The sequence below is a fragment of the Aspergillus stella-maris genome (genome assembly GCF_047715825.1).
Source record: "Aspergillus stella-maris strain CBS 113639 unplaced genomic scaffold BDV14scaffold_90, whole genome shotgun sequence".
Classification (NCBI taxonomy): Eukaryota; Fungi; Ascomycota; class Eurotiomycetes; order Eurotiales; family Aspergillaceae; genus Aspergillus; species Aspergillus stella-maris.
Genome location: NW_027396884.1, coordinates 21507 through 45211, shown reverse-complemented (window position 1 = coordinate 45211; position 23705 = coordinate 21507). Strand labels below are relative to the sequence as shown.

At 50.7% G+C, this 23705-nt stretch overlaps 8 protein-coding genes across 8 annotated transcripts; 5 read left to right on the top strand and 3 right to left on the bottom strand.

Moving 5' to 3' along the window:
- Positions 1-2868: 2868 nt before the first annotated feature.
- BDV14DRAFT_205202 (uncharacterized protein) lies at positions 2869-4196 on the top strand (the record flags this gene model as incomplete). The annotated part of the gene is made up of 2 exons (XM_073774682.1): positions 2869-3420; positions 3468-4196. The coding sequence occupies 2 exons, from the start codon at positions 2869-2871 to the stop codon at positions 4194-4196; spliced, it is 1281 nt and encodes a 426-aa protein (XP_073622884.1).
- Positions 4197-5190: 994 nt separating this feature from the next.
- On the top strand, positions 5191-9979 carry BDV14DRAFT_212072 (putative UDP-glucose:glycoprotein glucosyltransferase; the record flags this gene model as incomplete). Its single annotated transcript, XM_073776233.1, has 5 exons — positions 5191-5339; positions 5400-5753; positions 5812-6631; positions 6679-6939; positions 6987-9979. 5 exons carry the CDS (start codon positions 5191-5193, stop codon positions 9861-9863), a joined length of 4461 nt encoding a protein of 1486 aa, XP_073622883.1. The 3' UTR covers positions 9864-9979.
- A 2806-nt stretch (positions 9980-12785) lies between these two features.
- BDV14DRAFT_183682 (uncharacterized protein) lies at positions 12786-14058 on the bottom strand. Its single transcript, XM_073770400.1, has one exon. The coding sequence runs from the start codon at positions 13716-13718 to the stop codon at positions 13362-13364; it is 357 nt and encodes a 118-aa protein (XP_073622882.1). The 5' UTR covers positions 13719-14058; the 3' UTR covers positions 12786-13361.
- Positions 14059-14728: 670 nt separating this feature from the next.
- BDV14DRAFT_212070 (Zn(II)2Cys6 transcription factor domain-containing protein) lies at positions 14729-16739 on the bottom strand (the record flags this gene model as incomplete). The annotated part of the gene is made up of 4 exons (XM_073776232.1): positions 16508-16739; positions 15853-16437; positions 14940-15806; positions 14729-14851 (listed from the first exon to the last, which is right to left on the bottom strand). Exons 1-4 carry the CDS (start codon positions 16565-16567, stop codon positions 14729-14731), a joined length of 1635 nt encoding a protein of 544 aa, XP_073622881.1. The 5' UTR covers positions 16568-16739.
- Positions 16740-17057: 318 nt separating this feature from the next.
- Positions 17058-18526, top strand: BDV14DRAFT_154471 (RTA1 domain-containing protein). Its single transcript, XM_073766649.1, has 3 exons — positions 17058-17247; positions 17307-17857; positions 17954-18526. The coding sequence occupies exons 1-3, from the start codon at positions 17082-17084 to the stop codon at positions 18137-18139; spliced, it is 903 nt and encodes a 300-aa protein (XP_073622880.1). The 5' UTR covers positions 17058-17081; the 3' UTR covers positions 18140-18526.
- A 297-nt stretch (positions 18527-18823) lies between these two features.
- BDV14DRAFT_183677 (MGR2/ROMO1 family protein) lies at positions 18824-20073 on the bottom strand. The gene is made up of 5 exons (XM_073770399.1): positions 19930-20073; positions 19817-19843; positions 19727-19756; positions 19581-19671; positions 18824-19506 (listed from the first exon to the last, which is right to left on the bottom strand). Exons 1-5 carry the CDS (start codon positions 19982-19984, stop codon positions 19386-19388), a joined length of 324 nt encoding a protein of 107 aa, XP_073622879.1. The 5' UTR covers positions 19985-20073; the 3' UTR covers positions 18824-19385.
- Positions 20074-20143: 70 nt separating this feature from the next.
- Positions 20144-20730, top strand: BDV14DRAFT_154412 (uncharacterized protein). Its single transcript, XM_073766647.1, has one exon. The coding sequence runs from the start codon at positions 20212-20214 to the stop codon at positions 20611-20613; it is 402 nt and encodes a 133-aa protein (XP_073622878.1). The 5' UTR covers positions 20144-20211; the 3' UTR covers positions 20614-20730.
- On the top strand, positions 20144-23318 carry BDV14DRAFT_154414 (putative cytoplasm to vacuole targeting Vps64). The gene is made up of 3 exons (XM_073766648.1): positions 20144-20503; positions 20628-21966; positions 22014-23318. The coding sequence occupies exons 2-3, from the start codon at positions 20848-20850 to the stop codon at positions 23091-23093; spliced, it is 2199 nt and encodes a 732-aa protein (XP_073622877.1). The 5' UTR covers positions 20144-20503; positions 20628-20847; the 3' UTR covers positions 23094-23318.
- The last annotated feature ends 387 nt before the right edge of the window (positions 23319-23705 follow it).

The following is a 23705-nucleotide window of genomic DNA, read 5'->3' as shown; positions in this document are numbered from 1 at the left end:
CTGCGGCCGAGTGCTAGTCTACGTAGTACGTACACGTTCAAATCGGGGCTAAAGTCACCGCGTTCCCTCGGTGTTTCAGGTTTCGATTCTTGCTTTGAGAGGGGAAGTGGCTAGAAAGAAACTCAAGCTAGAAAGTTAGGTTTTTAGTATTTACTCCGGTGGCGATCAACGGTGGCTAGTGTGAGCTTCAGCTGCTCTGATTACGATCTAGAAATTTTGGGTTCTGTGGCCTATGCAAGGCGAGTCAGCGGGACCATCTCAGTTCGCTTCGCAGTTGTGCTGTCCACGCCCACGATGGTCTCATTGTCGGTCGAAGGAAGAGGAAGAAGGAAGAATCCTTGAGAACGGAGGATGGAGAATAAAGGCCAAGATAGACCACAGGCTAGTACAAGAAGGGTATGAACGTGTATACCCCGTCGGGAATGGTGAGGTACTTTTGGCGGGCGGAGGATTCTCCGGAAACCGTGTGCTAGACAGGGTTGTGTGATTGTGAGTTGATCCTGATTCAGTTGAGACTTGAAAGCTGGGATGAGTTGGAGTTGGATGTTGGGGAAGGAAGATTTTGGGATCAGGGTTTCTTTCATCGCATGATGTTGGAAGTTTCAGAGTCAAACCTTGAACTTTATCGACTCGACTTGTTGCCTGCAACTAAGACTTGAACTTGGACCATGTTGCTCGCGGTTTGAATTTTGATGCTGATAGTGAGTCAATTGGGATGACATGAAACAAAACGACCTGGGGTCATTCTGCCCTCGTGCAAGGGTTGAAGAGTTGAAGTCTCGACAGTCGATCTTCACGATCGACAGCACCGGGTGCTCAAAGCTCTTCCCCGAATGGGAAATCCACGCTCCTGTTCGCACGGTTAGCGACCCAGCAAGACTTGCTGAGCTGAAGATAAAGAGGGTCCTCTAAAGTTTTCAAGGTGCAGATCGCAGAGGTTGGAGATAGCCACTCAGTTTGTGAGGCCACGATTGTTGTGGATTGTGAGGGAGCCCACCGTGAGGCTGCGAATCGGCTTCTGGCCACATTGTGCGACCCACTGATCTCGACGAGACATTTCCTGTTCGTCAAAACGTAAGAAGACTGGTGGGTTGCGATGCATAACCTTGCCTGGTTGCCCTCATGCGGCATTATGCATTGTCTCACTTGCTATCTACTCCGTATGGACGCACACTGCAAATTGAATCACCCCCCAACCCCTCCTTATCAGACGAGTCAACTCGAGCGCTCGAAATCTGCCAGGCAAAGCGAAAAGTTAGAGGCAACGTTTCGTCAAAAATGAAGGGCAGGGAGGCGATAGAATGGATGCAAGGCGAGCTGAGTGAGACAATTCGCCGTCAAAATCACGGGCACAAAGAGACTCGGACGGTAGGAAGCATGGACTCAATTTCCAGGCTGGCCAGCCCGTGGACGACTCCATCCGACCATCCCACACCCCAATTATAAGCTGGAGACACCACGATCTTTCCCCGTTCGGTGCTAGCGAGATCGCTGGGCCTCGTAGTCGACCCGGGTCACTGGAGCCGGAAGCTGTTACGCAAGGTCCGGTTGATGCATCCAACGGCGAATTCGGGGGATTGAGGAGGGCAGTCGGAAGATTAGTTTTTGTGATGTGATATGGGATTGTGCGTCGCAGAGATCGTGAGGAAATGGTCAAGACTTATCATATCGTCAGTGGTCAGTTAAGAATTCAGGAACAAAATTGACAGGGGATTTTCCGTGTCTTGTGCATCACAGTGCAGGAGGGGCCCCCAGTCAGGCAACCGCAGAGGTAAACAAGCGAGGTAAATGGTGGAAAGAGGAAGACGGAGGCAGTGCTGAGACTCCACCGGAGAGAATCTTGGACACCCAGAGTGCCGGGACCCGTCGAGCTGATCCTCCCGGTGCCATCACTAACTTCCCACTAAGGCGTCGAGACCGTTCGAGTCTTACTACTACTCTTACTCTTAGTCTTAGTCTTAACTGCTCATCTCCCTCTCGATTCTCTCCCTCTCTCTCTCCCTCTTTGTTTGTGATCGCACTATTTACCTCAATTCCAATTCCTCTCCCTCTAGATTCTCTCTTCTCTCTTTAGGCTAGACTACCCTCTTTCAGAGCCTGTTTCGTTCCTTGTCCCAGTGACACCAATCGCCGATTTTTCCCTGTTTGCTTTGACAGTAAACTCGACTGATTGTCTTCTCCGAGCTCCGACAACCTCGACGCTTCTATTCGTACGACTGATCCACTCCTCAATTCGCGGTTTGGATCTGTCAGTCATTCATTTCGATCGCCTCCAAACTTCATATCAGGCAACAAAGACACTCAATTAAACCTTCTAGTGTCGCTCGAGTCCTTCTAGTGTCTTTCCCAAATCTTTGACTCGAAAGTTGTTGGCAATAGTCCTTCTTGGTACCTTGCTTGCTTGCGCGGACCGACCCCGGCCCAGACTCTCTCCCGCCTCAACAACGTTTGCTACCTGCGCGCCCCTCACGCCAAAAGCACCAAAGAACCTCAAGGGATACCCTCCTTCTCTCTCCCTGCCGAGCAGGCTGGTCGTTTCAATTGCCCTGAGACCGCCTCCATTGGAGCTCCTATTCTCGAGGTGCAGATTCGTGTTCTGGAAGGACATGTTACACACAAATGATAGCCGTCTCTGCGAACACGTCCCCGTCTCTTTGATTGCCCTGCACTCCCGTCACGTCGTACACACGGTACCCTTGACTTTTTCCAAGCTTGCTTGATCCACCCGCCGACCTCTTATATCGTACATCCTTCGTAACCAGTGTCTCAGTTGTCTCTAGAGATAGGTCTCACTGCTGCACTCTGATCGGATACTACCCGCGCAACCTTCTTCGAGAACCCGCTTCCCGCTGCTGGGCATCATACACAATGGCTCATTCCGAAGAGAGATTGGGTGCCCCCGATGGCTCTGCACTTACCTGGATCTTTGATCATATTCTTCGTTACCCTGGCACATACGAAATCCCCCTGCGAACAATGTACGCCCTCAATTGCAACAACATGAAACAGTCCCAACTTCCCGAGACGGCGTTTGCGCGCCGCCCGACTTCCCCAAAGTCCTCCGCCGCCGAGGATCTTAGGGCACAACTCTCTCACCAGATTTCCCGATTACCCTCTCAACCTTGCTCGCTACCCCCGAGCTTCGTTACCTCCTTCCTCCGCCGTTGCTTTACTCCTCAGCTGGAAGATGTCGACTTTCCCCAAGCCTTGGCTGGTTTGGACTACCTGAGAGACCTCGAGACTCGTCGGAGGAAAGAAGTCGAAGCGGCGGTACAGAGACTTGGCCTTCGCCCAGATGATCAGGATCCAGAGTTTGCGAAGAAATACCCAGGGGTTGTGATGTGGACTGAGTCAATCAAGTCCAAGGCCTGCAAGTCCGAAGCTCTGTATACACAGATTTACATTGGCCTCCGCCGATGGGTGAGTCATATTTGCTCTTCGGTTTCATCATTCACTAATTTGTTTAGATCCTGCTGAACGAAATGCTCATGGAGCCGATGCACAAAGCCAACTGCATCGCAATGCTCAACACCCTCTTCCCTCCCGTCACTGAAGCTACCGTCACTCCTACCTCACATCTCACTCCGCAAATACTCAAATCTCAGCGGGACGGCTTCTTCCGGTACATCACTAGCATTGAGACCAACGGGAAGCATATCCTCAATAAGATCATTGCTCAGGGTGCGCCACCAGGCGAAAGCACTGGCTGGCCCCTGGTCCGCGATGCGCTCGACAAATACCTTCGCACCGCTAATGACATCATTGACGAATGTCAATCAATCGTTAGCCGGGGCACCCTGGATGAGGGAGTCGACTCCACTCGAACACCCAAGAGCCGAAAGGCCGACTCCGGTATCAGCTTTGGCTCAATACTTGGCGAATCCAACACAAATACTCCCTCAGTCACCAGCCACAACAGTTTTGAAGATTCCGAGAGACCATTTTCACCTTCCTCAAGCAGGAAAATGGGCGGCTCTACGCTTGAGCGGCTGGCCCGCGAGCTCCGCAAACTTGGTGACGGCGGCAAAGGCAAGGGACTCCGGAAAATGAAGTCCACCAACACCCTTGGCTCGCGCACCAATACAATTTCATCTACCAACGAAGAATCTTTTTTTGAACTCGACGAAACGAAACGAAGCAGACTCGCTTGGGCACACTCCAAGAACCCCAGCGGAAGCTCATCACGATTTGACTAAATAAATTTTTCGGCGCAAGCTACTCTTACATTGGCATCGCAGCAACGCTCTTTGGCTGTCGCAAAAAAAAGACAACAACAAAAGTCTGGAGTTTGTCACATTTGGCCTAGAATTGGCACCCGTTTTGACTTCACCATAGTCCGGGGCGACCTGGTCTATGCTGTGTTTATCTACCTCTTTGTTACAACTACTACCTCAACCCCCCTCGAATTTGGGCAGGCATCCATGGACGGATTTTTCTACTCGGTTTTTGTTTTCTGTTGGTGTATTGGGAGAGGAATACCTGGTGTCTGGCGCAGGAGGTTACTGTAACTCAAATTGCACAAAACATGCTTGAAGCATCTACTGTCTCCTACTATTTCTGTGGACCATGTATCATGACTAATGTGGCGTTATCTTGAGCACTGAATTTATCTGATTTTTCAACTGAGAGCATCTTACTAGTAGAGACATTGTATAGGCTCTCTTACAACTTTGCTTAAGGGTTGAATGTTACCGAGAACTTGTATGTCGGCGCCGGTCCTGTCCCGAATTTTGGATAGTCTTCCGGATACACTGCGACTAATCAATCCGCTGCTCTACTATATTATAGTAGAGCAGGTAGCTTGGAGCCTCACCCAGCATTAGTTGGCAGAATTATATACTTCGTAAACCATGTCTGGAGCTGTTGCTGACTAATCACTGAACCCCGGAAGTTTGGCGCATTTGGCCGCTTCGCCAGCCGTAGCAGCTTGAGATGTGGCCTGTAGTAAACGGTCAAGTATAAGCATCTCTCAAACATCAGCTTATGTTTTCACAACCCAGAAGTCATTGATCTTGGATCTATGGGTCTGGACTACCCTAGACTCTTTCATATTTGATTACGCACAGCAGTTCGATTAACCCCGCCGTGATGTCAGCAGCTTGAACAACTCCCAATTCCTGGAAGCGGTTCGCTACGCAACAATACGAATTGACAATAGATCGTTATCCCATTGAATACACTGGTGGTACTATGGTCTTACGATCAGGAATTGTCGCCTCATGGCGGCTGTCGTGTGCTTTGCTTACGGCCTTGTTGGCATTGGGTGCCGTTGCCAACCCCTCGATCAATGTTGCGCTTCAAGCTTCGTTCGACTCGAGCCCTTATCTTATAGAGCTACTGTAAGTTTCGGCTTCACCCTCTCTGCCGTTCTCTAGTAATAAATACTGAGATGGTACCAGAGAAACAGCAGCTGAAGAGAACCCAACTTCATACTTCCCCCTCCTCGACCGCATCGCCGAAGGCACTTTCGACGACTACGTGACAGACAAAGAACTATACGACCGTTTTCTCCAAGTAGTCACGGAAGATGGACATCTTCCTAGCCCCGAGAGCCTCTCTTCGTTCAAGCTGTCATTGTCGATTCGATCCGCTAGCCCTCGAATTGCGTCCCACTACCAGTTCTATAACACCTCGGTGCAGCACTCGCTCATGGCGGCGCAGGATGCCGCCTGTCCGGTTTGGGTACACTTGGATGGGAAGCAATACTGCTCCTCGACTATGGAGCGGGCGCAGCAGGATGTTGCGGGAGAGCTGTATGTTACTTTGTCCTGTGTCTTCTGCTTGAGCTAGGTTGCTAATTGGTGTATGCAGAGACGGTCGAGAATTGCCATTTGACCGCGTCCTGGGACACGAGTCTCTACCCCCGGCTATCTTATATGCTGATATCGCATCACCGATGTTCAAAGACTTCCACCAGACCTTGAGTGCTTTGGCGAAGGAGGGTGAGATCTTGTACCGAGTACGGTATCGGCCTCCTCAGCATTGGACCTCTCGTCCGCTATTCGTCTCCGGATACGGTGTTGAGCTTGCTCTGAAACGCACCGACTATATTGTCATTGACGACCGTGATGCGGCCCAGCGAGATCCGCAAACCTTGGAGACTGTTGAAACGGACGACAGCCCTGACGACCTGAGGCCGCTGTCATCATCTGAAGTTGCCCGGCTGGGATTCAACACTGTTGGCTATGTAGCTGACAGCCAAGACCCACTTGATACACTGGTTAAGCTATCTCAAGACTTTCCCAAGCACTCTGCAACGATAGCTTCGCATAATGCGAGCGCCCAGCTCATTGCTGACATTAAGGGAAACCGCTTAGGCATGATTCCTTCTGGAGCTAATGCGCTGTGGGTCAACGGTGTTCAGATCGATGCTCGTCAGATTGACGCTTTCTTTCTTGTCGATCACCTCCGCCGGGAAAGAAGACTGATTGAGAGTTTCCAAAGCTTGGGTCTTTCTGCCAAAGAGGCTGTGGACCTTTTGACCCATGAATCTGTTACCGAAGCTGTGGCCCAGGATTCGGCACAGAGATACGACTACCGCGACGAGACCGAGGGCGGCGGTGTCATCATCTGGCTGAATGATTTGGAGAAGGATGCCAGGTACGATTCATGGCCTGGTGACTTGTCTGCAGTATGTTCAAAGTCTGACCTCAACTAGAAGCTTGCTGACAAACATAGTACCTCCGTCGCACGTACCCTGGCCAACTTCCGGCAGTACGCCGTGACCTGCACAACATCATCTTCCCAGTTGACCTCAGCAACATTGAAGACGTAGACCTGATTACCACGAGTATCCAAGTCTTTGTGAAAAGAAAGATACCAGTTCGATTTGGTGTCGTTCCTCTCGCTTTTTCGGAAGCATCGGCAGCTCAGCTGAAAGTGGCTCATTACTTGCAAGATACGTTTGGCCTAGCTAGTCTCATGGCCTACTTGGGAGAGGTAAATCTATATTCAGTGCATCACGGTTCGTTGGCTAATACAAACAGACCTCGCAGACCAAAAAATTGACTACACCAGATAAAGCCAGCTTTGTGTCAGCTACTCTAGACAGAACCCCTCGAACCGGCAAAGAAACTCTCTCATTCGAGGACGTCCTCATTAGTGAAGAGCTAGCATCTATTGCTTCTCGCACGAACAAGTACCAAGACCGTCTCGGTATCAATGACGGCGACCAACTTGTCCTCGTCAACGGTATCCCCGTGATCCGCGGCGAGAACTGGCCGCAGGAGATGAGCGGCAAGATCGAGAAAGATCTACGTGTAATCCAGCAGGGTATCATGGACGGGGTATTTGCGGATGATGCTTGGCTGCCAAACTTCTTCCTCGCTCAAGCTTTCGATCGACGCGTCCCCTGGATTGTCCCTGAGGAACCGAAGGACGTTGAGCTTGTGGATTTGGCGAAAATTGCTAAACAGTCTGGAGATCTCTTCAACAAAGTACCTCGTGTTCTGGCGCAGGTGGAGGCTTTGGCGAGTGTCCACATGGTCGTGATTGGCGATTTTGACACCAAGGAAGGGTTGCAGATGCTTGGCTCTGCGCTTGAGCTTCAAGAGAAACAAGGGAAGACGGAGATTCTGCTTGTCCATAACCCTAAGGAGTCATCAACTTCCAAGGCATCTGCTCTTCTCTACCATTCCCTGAAAGGAGGTAAATATGTTGATGTTACGCGCATTTTGGCCGGCATCACCTCCGATGCCTTCTCAGATGCCGACGCACAAGAGGCTGTTGACTTCTGGTCTCAATTCCAACCCTTGGCCGAGGCATTCGGTTTCGCTGCCGGTGCGAACGGTATCATCGTCAATGGTCGCGTTGTCAAACCCACGCAGGACGTCACCGTTGTAGACCTCGGCCAGCTCCTACTGTACGAAGATATCAATCGAATTGGTCCCGTCACCAAGGCCGCAAATGATCTCAAGCTTGGCTCTAAATTGTCTACACCGCTCGATTTCGCGGAACTAACATCACTTGTTGCGCTTTCATCAGAACCAGAGGTTCCCGAGGGCCTGTATGAAAGCTCCTCTGATGTTCGCATCAAATTCTTCGAGGAATGGAGCGACTCTGGCTCAATCATAGATGTTGGCCCCAAGGATCCGGTCATAACTATTGCTGGCGCGATTGATCCGACGTCTGAAATGACTCAAAGATGGCTTCCGGTATTAAAGGTCCTTTCGGAATTGGAAGGTGTCCGTCTCAAACTGTTCATGAACCCACGAGAAGAGATCCGAGAGCTGCCCGTCAAGCGCTTCTACCGCTATGTTCTGGATTCTGAGCCTTCCTTTGGCGATGACGGATCTGTTTTGCGACCTGGCGCCTCTTTCTCTGGGGTGCCTGTTGAGGCCCTTCTGACCCTGGGCATGGATGTCCCGCCTTACTGGCTCGTGGCACCTCAGGATTCAATCCATGACCTGGATAACATCAAGCTGAGTTCGTTGAAGGCAGGATCTAATGTTGAGGCTACTTATGCCTTAGAGCATATCTTGATTGAAGGCCATTCCCGTGATCTCACTACCAAGTCTCCTCCAAGAGGTGTTCAATTGGTCCTTGGAACCGAAGACAACCCATACTTGGCTGATACCATCGTCATGGCCAACCTCGGATACTTCCAGTTCAAAGCGCAGCCAGGCTTGTGGACCATCAACCTCAAACCGGGCCGCAGTGAGAAGATCTTCAACCTCGAAAGCCTAGGTCTATCAGGCTACCACGCCCAGGCCGACGATGTTAGCCATGAAGTCGCACTGCTTTCATTCCAAGGCAAGACACTCTTCCCCCGTCTGTCGCGCAACAAGGGACAAGAAAACGAAGACGTCCTTGAATCAGGACCCAAATCCGGCTCTGCCAAGGACATTATGTCCAAAGGCTTCAACTTCGCCTCCAATATTCTGTCCAGTGTCGGCGTGACGAAGTCCACCCCTGAAACAAATGCGGACATCAACATCTTCTCCGTCGCAAGTGGCCATCTCTATGAACGCATGCTCAACATCATGATGGTTTCCGTGATGCGCAACACCAATAAAACCGTCAAATTCTGGTTCATCGAGCAATTCCTTTCTCTCTCATTCAAGTCTTTCCTCCCGCACCTCGCCGTCGAATACGGTTTCAAATACGAAATGGTCACGTATAAATGGCCTCATTGGTTGCGCGCACAAAAGGAGAAACAGCGCGAGATATGGGGATACAAGATCCTATTCCTGGATGTGCTTTTCCCTCTCTCCCTAGACAAAGTCATCTTCGTCGACGCCGATCAGATCGTTCGCACAGACATGTCCGATCTCGTCAACCTAGACCTCGAAGGCGCCCCCTACGGCTTCACACCGATGTGCGACTCCCGCGAGGAAATGGAGGGCTTCCGCTTCTGGAAACAGGGATACTGGAAGAACTTCCTCCGCGGTGCCCCCTACCACATATCCGCGCTCTACGTCGTCGACCTAAATCGCTTCCGCGCGCTTGCAGCGGGAGACAGACTACGCGGCCAATACCAGATGCTCAGTGCGGATAAGAACAGTCTTTCAAATCTGGACCAGGACCTACCGAACCACATGCAGCATCATATTCCTATCAAGAGTCTAGCCCAGGAATGGCTCTGGTGTGAGACCTGGTGCTCAGATGAGTCTCTTTCAAGTGCGCGGACAATTGATCTTTGCAACAATCCGCAGACGAAAGAGCCGAAGCTTGAGAGGGCGAGGAGGCAGGTCCCTGAGTGGACGGAGTATGATGAGGAGATTGCGGCATTGGCGAAGCGCATGCCGGATGTCATTGCTCAGCAGGAGGTTCCTGCTGATGATGGTGAGGTTGAAGCTGAGGAGGATGAAGATGACGAGGATGAAGATGACGAGGCTCCTAGCTGGAGGAAGGATGAGCTCTGATTGCTACATAGAGTGTATACTGTATACATGTTTCATACCTAGTTATAGCGGCTTTGTTTTCTCGCCTACACCTGAACCAGCATTTTGGACCATAGTCTGACCAGTGGACTCCCAGATCTACTACTCGGTACCTAGATATAATAGACTAGGTACCTGCCTAGGTAGGCAGTCAAGCCTCCTGCCATTTAGGACCCGTTCATACTAGTGACGGGAGGCCTTCGCAACTTCCGAACTTGGCTGTTGAAATGAGTGGACTCCGGTCGCTCCTTCCCAATAGTTGATGTCCCCATCGCACCTTCTCTGGAGTCATGAAGACAGCGGGTCGCTCCTTCCCCGAGTTCAGACCGGAAGTCCATCGCTCCTTCCCTCCACACCCTCAACGGTGTTGAGGTCCGCTCCTGATTGCGCCTTCCTCCCTTATGTCTCTTATGCCGAACAGGGGCAGGTCGGCAGATGCACGTTCCCTGATGTCGTCCCGTGGTAATTAAAGGTTGCCTTTTCCGTCTTGGCTTCATCATCATCTCGTGCAGGTATGTTATGCCACGTGCATGTGGAAGTTTCCAATTTGGTGACATATTACCCGTCTAGGCAGGGAGGGCAATCTGCCCTGCACAATCTCATTGCAGGTGATGACTGGTAAGTATATGTGCCTTCCAGCACCCCCACCGCCTTCGACTAGTGGGTGCGCCACGCATTTTTCGTAGTCACGCATTTTTCGTAGATTTCTATTAAATGAATCTATACAACAACAAATTGACTATTTTTCAATCCAAAAGTCTTCTATTGCCTCTATAGCACGTCTCTGGTTCTCAATATTCTCCTGGATACGTGCCTGCGGGCGCTGCGTGGGCTTATATCCATGGACTTTCTCGAATTGCTTCACCAGCTTCCGCTCCTCTGCCACACGATCCCTTGCCTTGCGGTCTGCAATTGACCAATTTGCATCCTAACCTTTATAATACCATTTTATGATAGCGGTTTAACTTGACGCTTAGTATAGTTCCGGCGTTGAGGCGCTTGCGCGGCTCTTATCCTCTGGATTGCTCCCTCTGTCATCTGCAACTCCTCTAGCTTGGATAGCTGGTGTTGAAAGTTCTTAACCAAATTCCGCCTGGTCTTGTCTGAAATATTAGTAATATCCTTTATAATCTTTGCCTGATTCCTTGCAAGCACGTCAATTGTTGCTGGAGGGCTGTTTTCAACACTAGAGGACAGCAATTGAGGTGGTGTAGCGCCCCTGCAGAGTTCTGGTATAGATATCTCGGGGATTATATCCAGCAGATTACCACGAAGTCGCTCGACAATTTGACTTCCATTAACTGGCCAGATTCCGCGATCTTTAAACGATTCTCGAATAATCCGCTGCGAGAACGCTTTCGCGCGTACTGCTTGGATAACTTCCAGGAATTCAGTCTTCCCATATGGCTGGACACCCCAGAACGACAAGTCATTATTCTGAAGCCGGAATTGTTGCTTATAATTAAGAAACGGCTTTCCATCAAGTGGTTGACAAAGGTGCGTTGAATGCGGAAGGAATCCAAAGGGGATAATCATGTTGTTCTCGCAATATTGAAGGAATTCAAGGGTAAGATGTGAGCCATGGCCGTCAAATATTAGATATCGCTTCTCGCCTTGCTTTGTACGCTCCTTTGTAGCCCGGTCGAATTCAATTATCCAGCCAAGCGCGAGTTCGTCTGATATCCAGCCGTTTGGAGAGATAGCAGTTATTGAGTTCCTTGGCAAGGCCTCGCTGCCTTGATACCAACATTCCATATGACTTCTTCCGCTTGCCTTGAAGATAAAGAATGGATCCATGAGCCAACCATCAGCAGAAATACACTCTACTGCAGTAATCTTTTCACCTCTCTTGCCCTCTGCAAGATCAGTGCAGTTTAATCCACCAAAGACCTTGCGAGCCTGTCCCTGGCCGGGTTGAAATCCGCACTCGTCAAAGTTATATACAAGGCGGGCAGGAACGCCGCGAAGAATCACTTCTAGCTGGTTGTACCAGTGTTCTAGAAGCCCTGCATCTTCAGCTTGAATACGCCTTAATTTCTTGGTCTTCTGCTTCACCGGCGCGAGGGCTAGATGTGTAGGTACGCGCTGTTGGAATCGATATGGCCACATCTTGCTGACTTTCTTATCTGGAGACCCCGCGCGGGCAAGCGCCTGGTTTGCCCACGTCTGTATAATAGAAGGAGTTGGTGAGAGGTTCCAAGTTTTCATCTTTGCAATCCAATTGATCAAGGCCTTCTCCTGATATGGCTGTAGGGCATTTTTCTTGGTTGTGGTCGGGGTTGCTGGTGTTTTCGCTTTTTGTATTCGGCTTCGCATTGTGTTTGGATTTACCGCGAATTCTCGCGCAATTCTTGCAATATTTGGATTTTTTTGGGATTGGGCGATAGTGACTGCTTCGCTTACTCGGGACTTATAGTTTTCTTGAGAATTAGACATGATTTGTGGTTGTAAAGACAAAAAATAATAGGATATAAGAAATCTACGAAAAATGCGTGACTACGAAAAATGCGTGGCGCACCCACTAGTCGAAGGCGGTGGGGGCGCTGGAAGGCACATATAGTAGTGCGGTATGGCCCCGTCACGTGCGGTAGTAGTCCTGGGCACACTCAGAAGTGAGTTAATCTGACTACGTAGTTGGGTCAACATTTCTGGATACTAGGTACGAGTGCGGTCTATACTCAGTACTGCAGGGTTGATTGGTATTCCTTTCCACTACCTACTTACCTCCTTCGCGCTCCGTAGACCATGACGGAAAAAATGGTATGTAGAATGAGGGGAATTTGGCCAGTGTCCTGAGGTCCTGGGATCTTCTTGAGAGGGAATCTAGGGCTGGGTATGGTTGAACTGTGCCGTGATATAGCTACGATCGACACGAAGGCACGTTCATGTCGCATCGTCATATCCATCTGACTACTTTACGGTGTTATAGAAGTAGTATATGAGAGTAATAAGCAATGGTCGGAAGCCAGTGCAGCATTACTGCAATGCATTCGTCAAAGTCGACCTTTATACAAATATGGTAGAACAGCCGATAACATCCAGCAGCTCACCGGTCCAATCAAACGGGAAGAAATAAGTATAGGTATAAGTATAAAGGTAAGAAGTCAAAAGAAAAGTGAAAGAATCCAACCCAATCCAATCCGCAAGCACCATGAAATCGTAATCGTAATAGGGGGTATAGAAGTTTGAAGGCATAACACGTCCGTCCCGTTTGGACGCTTCGAGCACAGTCGAGGCGGCAATTGGGGTGGGATAAGTAGAAGAAAGTAGGTAGGTGAAGGGTAAAAATAAGTAGTAACCAAAGTATTGACGAAAGAAGGAAATGTGTTCAAGAATGCAAGGTGGTATAGTCGTTTTGATCAGCTTAGCAGTCCCCCACTGCTTTTGTTGACGGGTCGCAGGTCAATGCGATGCGTGGAGGAGTCATTGCCAGATGTGGTTTTGTTATATTCTGTTTGATTTGTGTTGTTTTGCTTGCGCTCAGAGAGCGCCCAAGAAGAGAGCGACAGCACCGCCGGCCAAAGCCACGGGCATGTTGCCGCCGAAGCTGGCAGCGGCACCGGTGTGAACGGGCTCGTCGGAGGGAGTAGCGGTAGAGGTGGCAGATGGTGCCACAGTAGAGGAGCTGCGAATCAAGGTGCTGCTAGCGACAGGGGTGCTTGTGTGGATGAGCGCGGAGGAGGTGGACGAGGGAGTCGCGGTGGAAGTCACAGCATTGACACGCACCAGGGTTCTGGTGATGGTGGTGGTCAGGGTCGAGGTGGTGACCTCCTCAGCGCTGACAAGCTGCGTCGCACCCAGGCAGAGGACGGTGGAGAAGATGGTAGAGAGCTTCATTGTGTGAAGATTCGTAGAGTATTGTTTGGTTTGAGTAGGAAAGTAGCCTTGAAGATAGAGTTGTGTTGTTGCGGTTGCAGTTGCAATTGCGATGCGGTGCGCAGAGAGTAAGCAGCGGATGCAGAGGAAGTAGCTGAGGGGAAGAACGACTGAAGTTTGAAATCGAACTGGACACACGAACGAGTGAGCGTATCGCAGTTGAAGCAAGAAGGGCAGGGTAAAGAGTGTATAGGAGCGCTGCTCTGGGCAAAGACTGGACAAGAGAGGTCAAAGACTGCGAGTCAAAGGAGAGAAAGAGCGAAAGAGAAGGAAGACCGGGGGACGTTGGACTAAATAGACGCCGGGCAACAGAGCATTCCTCAGAGAGAGACCAATAACAGAACATGCGCAAGGGGGTGTTCGTGTCTGGAATTGAGCGATCGGCGCTGCCTGGAATTGGACCCAGAAGCCAAAGGAAATCATACAATTTGACTGGCTGATGACTCGGGTTCCTGGAATGCTGACAGCCCTGCTGACCTTGTAGGAACAACACAGAACAACACATCATTCTGTCTCTACTTGTCCAGAGTTCTCAAAGGAGTCTGTAATCATAATCGAACTACAGTCTGCTATATTTGTTGCACATTCCCCGGTGCTACGGCCAGTGTGTCAAGGGGTTTCAGGCAGAGTAATTTGTCTAAAATTCAGTTTAATTAAACTATTTCCCACTAGCCGGACCCTGTTCGTACCATCGTGAACGTATTAATCTCCGATCGGTGGCGTCTTCCGCCCGAGTCAGCCTGAGATTCGGTTAAATTACGGTATTAGTGGAACCCCGGAATGCAGAGTTTGTCTTGAGCTCCATCTCTTCTCTCGCGCGCTCTCTCTCTCTCGCTTGTTTACTCAGTGTTACTCTCCTTGCAGCTCCCAGTCTGTCCACGTTTCAGAGGTAACATCTGTGACATCCTCAAAGACACTTTGTACCTGTCATCCCCTTTGTCTCTGCGTCACCTCGGTTTCAGCGGTCAAGGTCAGACTCGTATTCTAGCAGCAGCCAAGCCCCGTTCCTGGAGACCCGGACACTCGGGGGCCAGCCATACGCCATTGGGGTCCGCCAAGTCATCCACTCTTTGTCCAGCCAGCGCTACCACCAACTAATCAAATCACGAGTTTCGGACTGAAGTCGAATGCAGTCATTCCTGATGGCTTGACGCTGCTCTGCCCAATGTCTGTTGCCAACACCGACATCGGCCGGAATCCAGCTGGCCGTGTCTGACACGCCGCCAGTTGAATCCGCGGAATCGCATTTAGTGCTTGTCGAATGCCTGTGCGGTCGTTCATCCGCTGGAGCGTCTCGATGACCCAATTGCGGAGTTTATCTGACACCCCGGTTGCACTTCCCGCTACCGTCAGCGGATAGATCGTCACAAAGACGCCTTTGAGAAGTGGACGGGGTATGCCACCCATAGGGAGCTCGCATTGCTCCCCGAGAAGGTCTTGAGTCGCGACTCCCACGCAAATGTCAGTCGCCATCTGATCAATCACGGACAATGCATGAGCTTCCTGTTCAACGTCCCCTAGTAGTGACGCATATGCCACGATAACTTCATTAATGAGCAGACGGCCGAGCTGGTAGTGATTTAAAACTCGTGGCGCCCAAGGGTCCTGGTAGACGTGATACTGCCCGTAGAACGTACCGGGAACGTTCTCGGTCTGTTGAATAGAAAAGGACCATTTCGGCGGCAAACACTGCATCCAGAGTTCGAGCTCGATTTCCAACTCAACCGCCTCACACAGCACTTCTTCGGCAGAACTTTCCTGCCCACGCGAGCATAGTTGAACAAGTTTAACCAGAATATCAATCAGCTCAAAGGCTGGTCGCGCATCGCTCGCGAGCAACGCCCTTCGTTGGATTCGCCATTTGCTCAGCGCTGCAGGAAAGGGCCCTCCAACCTGGAAATAATTGACTATCACAGCAAGGTAGAACCATAGCTGCGCTTGAGAGGTGAATTCCATTCCCTGGGGAAACGGGGTTTGCTGCAACAGCGCAGAGATGCCTGTCAGATGTATCGCCCAAGACGTGGACATCTCCGTCTTTGCATCCACCATCTGTGATCGTTATTAATTTGCCCCATCTCAATTGATGACGACCAACCTCAAAAATTGCTAACATAACAATCATCTTCAGCAATACCCCTACTCCGCCGCATGGAAGTTCATCAACAACGCTTCGGACTTTTGTCAAAGCCATCCCATACCGTTGTCGAGCAACGCTTAGCAAAGCTCGGTCTCGATTCACGTTTGCCAAAGCTGCCAAGCCGACAGATATAACGGCGTTTCGTAAAGATGTATCATTCTCAATGTCCACAAACATATGCCTTCTTGGCGCACATTGAAACCCTTTCTCTACCAGAGCTTTATTGGAGAAATGTTGAAAGAAAAACTGCAGCCCTGACACATCGATGTCCACGGAAAGCGTGGATACTCGGCGGCTGAGGACAAAGCTATCGTCGCTCGAACCAGACCCAGAGGACTTGCTACTCTCGGACCGTGGACTAGAACTCTGCCTGTGCATCTCCATAGCTTCGGCTCTTTTTCGCGATCGTTCGTGCGCCACTTTCGACCGGCGGATGATTCGTTCATTCTCATTTCGGAACAGAAGCGAAATCTCCTCGCGGTAGCCGGCGCATTCCTTATGCGCTCTCTTGCATTGCGTGCAGCCTGGTCTCACACGATCACACTGAACTTGTCTTTAGCAATCCGCCAAGACTGGCATTTACAGAGGCAAAGCCGCTTTGCCAAGCACTTACCTTGAGGCGTCTCTCCCGACAACGCTGGCAATTCTGGCTTGGCCGGCAGCAAAAGGTCATTTTTCCGAACACGGTGGATGTCTCGACTTGTGGCTAGAAGCTTGCTGGGAGACATCATCTCGAAATTAATATGAAGCTGGATAATAACGGCCTTGCTCAGCCACTTTCAGGCAGGATCCTTTGAAGCTCAGCTTTTGGGGGCCACGTAAATCCGCTATACCTAAAGAGGTCACCATCTCGACTTTCTAGATATGACCAATGAGAGGCACTGATACGGACCTCATTTCGCAACCGTTTTTCAAAGCACGCAGGGCTGAGGCTTCCGGACCGGATTTAAGCTTGAATCCCTGTGTTTTGCTCCGTCAGATCAGTCACTGACGGCTTCCAGCTCGCAACGGTCGTGGCGATGCACTGGCCCAAGGAATCAGTGGCAATTCACACTTGCCTATGTAGGTAAACATGTAGTAGGGCTGTGATATCTCGAAGGCGACAGTGATGAAACACCAGCTATAAAATTACCCTCCTCCCAGGTCGAGAACCCAATATTCTTTTCAGTCTATCGCCTTCCTGCACAATGCTTGCTCCTCGTGAAGAGGAGCCTTCCTACTACCACTACAGCCCCTCCGTGGGAGCTGCGGGTGTGTTTGCAGCTCTCTACACCATCGCCTTTATCGGCACTGTCGCCCAATGGCTTCGCTTCAGGCCTGTTGTCTGGATTGTCATGGTCATTGCCTCGGCCAGTATGCTTGCCTCTTTAAAACCTCTCCCTGTCAATGACTGTTACTGACAAGCCTTTTAGTGGAATGTATCGGGTACATCGCCCGCGTCGTATCCACTCAAGACACATCCGCCCGGATACCCTACGTCCTGCAGTTCTCCCTCCTCATTCTAGCCCCCGTCCTCATGGCCGGCGCCCTCTACGTTCTTTTCGGCCGCATCATCTTCCTCATCGTCCCGCGAGATAAACGCACCTTCAGGATCTGCTGGGTTCCACCGCGCTGGATCACCCCGATCTTCGTCGGCTTCGACATCATCGCATTATTGCTCCAGCTCGTTGGCGCCGTCATGATCACCTCAGGCAACGGATCAAGCCAAGACGACATCGACACATTCGAACGTGGCCGCGACCTCGCGCTCGGCGGTGTCATCGTGCAGATCATCGCCTTCGGCATCTTCACGATCGCTGCTATCCGCTTTAACTTCACCTCGAGGGCCTTTGTCAAGGGCATACACGAGGCACTGCCCATGCAGAACGAGAGCGACTCGGTCGCGTCTCTCCAGGAGAAGCCGCGGAACGAAAACTGGCAGCAGTTATTGCATGCTGTTAACCTTTCCACGATCCTCATCTTGGTACGCCTTTTATCCTACTTACCACCTCTCCTTCCTCTCCTCTCTCCTCTTCCCTTACTTACAACTGACCGTGAACTAACATCTCCCGTCTTCTAGATCAGATCCATTTACCGCATGGTCGAATTCACCGAGGGCAGAACAGGCTACACAAATACCCACGAATGGGTCTTTTACGTCTTCGACTCGGTCCCGATCTTCCCATGCGTTGCACTGTTTGTCTGGTGGCATCCAAGTCTTTACCTGCCGTATATGGGGCTGCGACTTCCAGCTCATGCGCGCTAAGCCATCTCCGAGCGTGGCTAGATTTGCGTGCTGTGCTAGCAAACGTCATTGATCTGGCTTGGTTTGGCCTGAACGATAGGTGTCTGGTCGGCCTTATAGCATGGTTCGACTGAATAGACACAACTTAAATGGTGTTACCGCTGGAAACGATCTTGTCTCGCAATCGCATTGTGCTTCTGCATGGTGTCTCGTTTGTTTGTCTGTCTGTTCTTCTGTCTGTTGTTGTCGTGCACTTCATGAAGCGATTTTCTCTTCTATTATAAACCTACAGTACTGTTTCCAACATATGAACCTCACTTCTAGAATTACTTATTGTTGACGTTCTGCTTTTGCGTGTGTTGAACCCAGCGTTGTACTTATACCCACTTAAGCACGATGCAGATGGCCCGCTTCCTGCTGATTAGGTATTTATCTCGAGTACCCAAGTGGAACCTGATTTTTTGGTCAGGCAGCTTTCCTATCTTCTAAAGTCCTTTAAAGTTCGCAGCCAACGCCGCTGTCAGACTGATTAGGTACTCTCTACTCTAAGTTTCAGCTGAGCTGATGGCTGCATTAGTGTGGGGATCGGCTGATTTGTGGAGATGCGGGGTGACGATTACGAAGTATTGACGATTGATGACGGTGGGTGTGAGTCGGGTTTTCTTCCTTGTTAAATCATAAGGTACGTATTCTTTTCCTGGTTGTAGGTTGTAGAAGATAAGTATCTTTGCAGATAACAACTTGAAATGGTGGGTTGCCCTGTGCCTGAGGTGTCGGGCGTCGAGATTATACATCGGCGCGAGTCATGTACATACAGGTTCATCCCGTCATAGAAACTGTACGATCTCTTCGACCCGGAAGAGATGATCGGATAACATCCCTAGCAGTAAATCCCAGTTACAAATATACGAGGCATTGGATTCGTAACTTCTTCATGATCGAGTAAACCACATAGGCGAGGTTTGCTAAGCAGTAGGAGATGAAGCTGGAGATACCCGGGCCGGAAGCTGTCCCTGATGAAATGAGAGTAAAACTTTAGTCTTGGAACTATATAATCTGCGCTTTAACCCCCGGCAAGCGCACTCGCCTCACATGATATATGATCGAATTTGGAATAGATGTATGTCCGCCACAAATCCGTGACTCGAACAAGAAACAAGGGTATGTGGCTGGAATCGGGTAGATAATCGTGCTATAGTACAGTCGCCGGTCGCTTGCGAGCCGAACCGTCGAATAGGCAAAGCCTAACTAGTGGTTTCCACTGGCCCTACTGCGTTCGTCGCAGGGGTGTCTGGCGTGGGAGCATCATGGGTGGGCCCCGGGCGCGGAGCCAGGCGTCGTTGTGAGGTCCTTCGGTGCGGATCACGCTGCCGATGGACATGAAGAGACTATATTTGAGAAATAATTGTTAGCGAGGATTCATGGGAAAAGACTAGGTTGGCTTGAAGGTTCAGTGACGTACCCGAATGTCGCACCAGATCCAACCATGTATTTACCGAGGGTCCGCATCACACCGTTGGGACCGGCGCCATATTGGAAGATGGTGACGGTTCCTGGAAGATTGGATGAGCATGCAATTGCGGTTTGAAGTGAGGTCGAAGGTCTAACCGATGATGAAACCCATGATACCACCGACGGCTAGAAGAGAGGTTAGCTATATGTAAATCTGGGCCTTGCGGAGGACGAGAAGTTACGTACTAGATCCCATCATCGCACCCATCTTCACTGTAGATTTGTTAGCTATTTCGTCCCTTCAAAGAGAGCATATCACCAATTCTTGAGCTAGATCGGAAGCGCATCATGGAGCTCACTTTTGTCAAAGGTAGAGGGCCCATGGGCCTGAGGGGGACCAGCAACAACAGGCATTCTGAAAGAACAAGACGCAATTGAATGTGTCTTAACAAGCAGGAATCTTCACTGCGCAAGAACAAGCGCCCGCAGGACTTCAGAAAAACTGGAGAGTTTCTGATCTGAAGACAGCTTCCATGTCGGACCATCAAAGCCGGTGACCAGCACACGTGACCGTACCTAGCTCAGCATTACCTAAGCCACGTGCTTTAGACCCACGTGACCGCGCCCGGGGACTCAGGCAAATGCGAGCTGACTTTGCCTCCCGCTGCGACGCTCCATGGGCTTTGTCTCGACAGGAATCGCCCTTGCCTGTCAGAAATTCGCTGTTTCGGTGGCTTACATGCCCGTGCAAGGCGGCTGAACCGTCTCACACTTCGTTCATTCCAACCTTTCCCCTGGGTCGCCGATTCTTACCGCCTACTTACTCCTCTCGACTTCGGCCCAGACTCAGCGCCTCCTTGTTTTGGGAGTCTCTTCGTTTCCTCCTGTCCTACCTTGTCTCTCTGCCTGGCTATCAGATTTCATCCCGTCGAGGTAAGCACATTTGTTATACGGCTGTTTGTAATACTCTCTTTATGGCTAAGGTTTCCTGGCCTTGGAGATTACCAGGCTCGTCTGGTGGGACTCGCATGATGCTAACGTGACCTCCCCGGATCAGTGGTCGAGACCGAATCAGAGCCATTTCCTTTGTTGGCGCCTTCAACCTCGACGAAACTTTTCCCTCGCAATTCATCGCTTTTCCCCAATTGAACGATTATTTTTGTCGCTTGCCGTCACCTCCTCGATCACAACCGTGTTTGTTTGTTTACCCGCGCCCATGAAATAGCACGGCTCTGGAGATACCCACAACTTCCCGCACAAAACCTACACCCGTCTCCATGACTGCTGTGGCATCACCACCTAGTGTACAGACGGGGCCTCGCTTGGGATGGTACGATTCTGACGGTGGACAAGGAGCTCTGTCTGCGATGAACAACCAGGACGAGGTCTCCCGAATGTTTGCGTCGCGGAACGGAAAGCCCCTGCACAGATCCAATTCTTCTTCATCGATAGGGTCGAACTCGTCCACCTCGACTATTATCGCCAGCCCATCGCCTGCCGATGCAGGGCAGCCTAACGGCGAAGCTCCAACATTGTCAAAAAAGAAGTCGTCGAGCCGCGTTTGGCCGAGTTCGAAGGCCGAACCAGTATCTGGAATAACCGCGCGCTCACAAGCAAAGCCAGCTTTTTTCTCCGGCGCGGGCGCCTCTTCTGCTATGTCTGCCGTTCAGCAACCTCAGTCTATCTTGCCGTCTCAACAACATCTCTCTCAAACCCCTCAGCAGAATGGCGTTCGCGCGGGAAGCACGCCTGCTGGGGAACCACCCGCGATCTTGACCCTTATACCAATCAATGGCACTTTCGACAGGAAACAGATCAATTTACCTTTCTACCCGGAGACACTGCGCATCGGTCGACAAACGAACCAGAAAACACAGCCTACATCAAAAAACGGCTTCTTCGACTCCAAGGTGCTGTCTCGGCAACATGCTGAGATCTGGGCCGACAGAGCTGGAAAGGTCTGGATCCGCGACGTCAAGTCGTCTAATGGTACTTTTCTCAACGGGCAACGGCTTTCTCCGGAGAACCGGGAATCCGAGCCTCACGAGATTCGGGAAAATGATACCCTTGAACTAGGAATTGATATCGTCAGTGAGGATCAAAAAACCATCGTTCACCACAAGGTTTCCGCCAAAGTTGAGCATGCTGGTATTTATGGCAGCGTCCCGAATATCTTTGACCTCACACTCGGCGACTTGGACCCTGCCTCTGGCAATGGTCTTCTCCCATCCCCTTTGAGTCAACCGCTCTCGCACATGCGTGGGCGCGCTGGCAGCGCTTCGAGTATGCGCAGCACACAGAGCAACGCCAGCCAGTTCAGTGCAATGCAACAACAACGGCAAATGAACTACTGGAGCTCACCTCTGTCAATAGAACAAATTGTCAAGCGCTTGACTGTACGTTATCAACATGTTTAGATCCGTGGCCTCGCTAACATGCCCAGACCGAAATGAAACAAGCCAAACAACAGCAGCAAGATCTTCGCCAAACTGATGAGTTCTTGACCGGGCTGATGAAGCCTGGTGCCGTGGAAAAAGAAAAGCAAAAACATTCGCCCGGTGACAGCGGATCTCGTCAACTCAACGGACGACCGAAAATGCCTCGAATGGACTCTTTTTCTCGTTTTTCCGAACCCCCCGCACCTCCTCCTCAGCAGCCTCTACCTGAAAAACCCGATGCTCCTCCGCGGAACGGGGTTGATGCCATATCCCCGTTGAAACGAGCCGACACAGAAAAACCAAAAATGAGCGCTGGTAGCTCCCCTGTGTCGCGAGAGTCCAGCCAAATACTATCTCTCATCGAAGCCTTGTCGTCAGCCAAACGGGAACTCGACTCCCAAGGTGCGCGTGTCAAAGAACTCGAAAACCTCCTTTTACAGGAACGGCATGCGCGCGAGTCCGCCGAGGAGAAGGCTAAAACTTTAGAATTGTCGGCAAAGGAATCAGATCGTTCTACACTACAATCCGATGGTGTGCCAGAAGTATCTGATGAAGATACGGTGAAAGAACCAGAGGCCGTATTAGAAGATGCGCCGAGCGTGCCCGCACCAGAAGGGGAACAGGCGGTCGAAAATCAGACCGACAAAATGCAACGCCGACTGGATTCGATGATGGAAGAGATGACAGAAATGAGAAAGCAGCTTTCTTCGTACAAAGACAGGGCCCAAAAAGCCGAGACTGAGACCGGCGAAGCTCGCAAGTCGCTGGCTGAGATGGTCGAAACGCTTCGGAAGGAGCGTGCTGGTGCTCGTCCTCAGGATGATTCGATTCCTCAGGTACAGACGGGCAAGGCAATCGAGTCACAGCCTGACGATGACTCTACTGCCAGCAAGTTCGATAAGTCGCAGCACGCGGTTTCGCCGCCTCCTAATGGCACAGGATCCCCGGGCACGGTGGCAACACAAACGCACAGGCGCCTCGACGCAATCGAGCAGTCGAGTCCACTTGCGTCGATGCTCGGGGTCGTGCTCCTTGGTGTTGGGTTGATGACCTATCTGAACGTGTGGCAGAAGATGGAGAAGTAGCTTCGGCCTCAGCTGTCTATCTTTCCTTCTCGTTGTTTTTTGTTCTATAGGATACCCCATCCTTTGCCGTTCCTCATCTCAAAGCATTTTCAGGTATAGCCTGCCATCGGTGCCATATCATTCTATTGACATTGTATTCTGATCAGTTCTCTGGCGTTGACCACGATTCCCGGCGCTTTTCTACATTTGTTTATGCCTCTGCAGTTATGACATTGTAACTTGCATGACTTTTCTTACATATTTTTGTTTCTTAAACTACTCTCGCCTTCCTTCGGCTGCATTGCTGTACCAGTAACGATTTTCTGGCAGCAAAAGCACACCATTTCCTTGTTGATGTCTCTTTCACATTTCTCATTTTGGCAAATACAGGGCTCTGTCCAGCCCAGCCGTTGTGTATTAGTCTATCTAGCGATTTCGCTCATACTTTCCTTCATCCATTTATGTGACGAATGACCATCTTGATCTGGGTTTCTTCCTACCCTTCACTCGCTGTCCCTGACTTGAAGTACGTTCAAAAGATGGTCACCTTGCATTTAGCGTGTGGTACAGGCCATGGAGAATACGATATCCTACTAGAACTGCAGTTGTGCTTGACAGTTGACTGGGTCCTAT

What these genes read in the sequence shown, in the direction of transcription:
- BDV14DRAFT_154414 (XM_073766648.1), top strand. Translation starts at nt 20,848, where the DNA reads ATGACTGCTGTGGCATCACCACCTAGTGTACAGACGGGGCCTCGCTTG. An exon ending in AAATTGTCAAGCGCTTGACT is followed by an intron (nt 21,967 to 22,013) that starts GTACGTTATCAA and finishes TAACATGCCCAG; the next exon opens with ACCGAAATGAAACAAGCCAA.
- BDV14DRAFT_154412 (XM_073766647.1), top strand. Translation starts at nt 20,212, where the DNA reads ATGCGAGCTGACTTTGCCTCCCGCTGCGACGCTCCATGGGCTTTGTCT.
- BDV14DRAFT_154471 (XM_073766649.1), top strand. Translation starts at nt 17,082, where the DNA reads ATGCTTGCTCCTCGTGAAGAGGAGCCTTCCTACTACCACTACAGCCCC. An exon ending in CATGGTCATTGCCTCGGCCA is followed by an intron (nt 17,248 to 17,306) that starts GTATGCTTGCCT and finishes CAAGCCTTTTAG; the next exon opens with TGGAATGTATCGGGTACATC. An exon ending in TTTCCACGATCCTCATCTTG is followed by an intron (nt 17,858 to 17,953) that starts GTACGCCTTTTA and finishes CCCGTCTTCTAG; the next exon opens with ATCAGATCCATTTACCGCAT.
- BDV14DRAFT_183682 (XM_073770400.1), bottom strand. Translation starts at nt 13,718, where the DNA reads ATGAAGCTCTCTACCATCTTCTCCACCGTCCTCTGCCTGGGTGCGACG.
- BDV14DRAFT_183677 (XM_073770399.1), bottom strand. Translation starts at nt 19,984, where the DNA reads ATGCCTGTTGTTGCTGGTCCCCCTCAGGCCCATGGGCCCTCTACCTTT. An exon ending in GGGTGCGATGATGGGATCTA is followed by an intron (nt 19,757 to 19,816) that starts GTACGTAACTTC and finishes CCTCTCTTCTAG; the next exon opens with CCGTCGGTGGTATCATGGGT. An exon ending in TATCATGGGTTTCATCATCG is followed by an intron (nt 19,672 to 19,726) that starts GTTAGACCTTCG and finishes CCAATCTTCCAG; the next exon opens with GAACCGTCACCATCTTCCAA.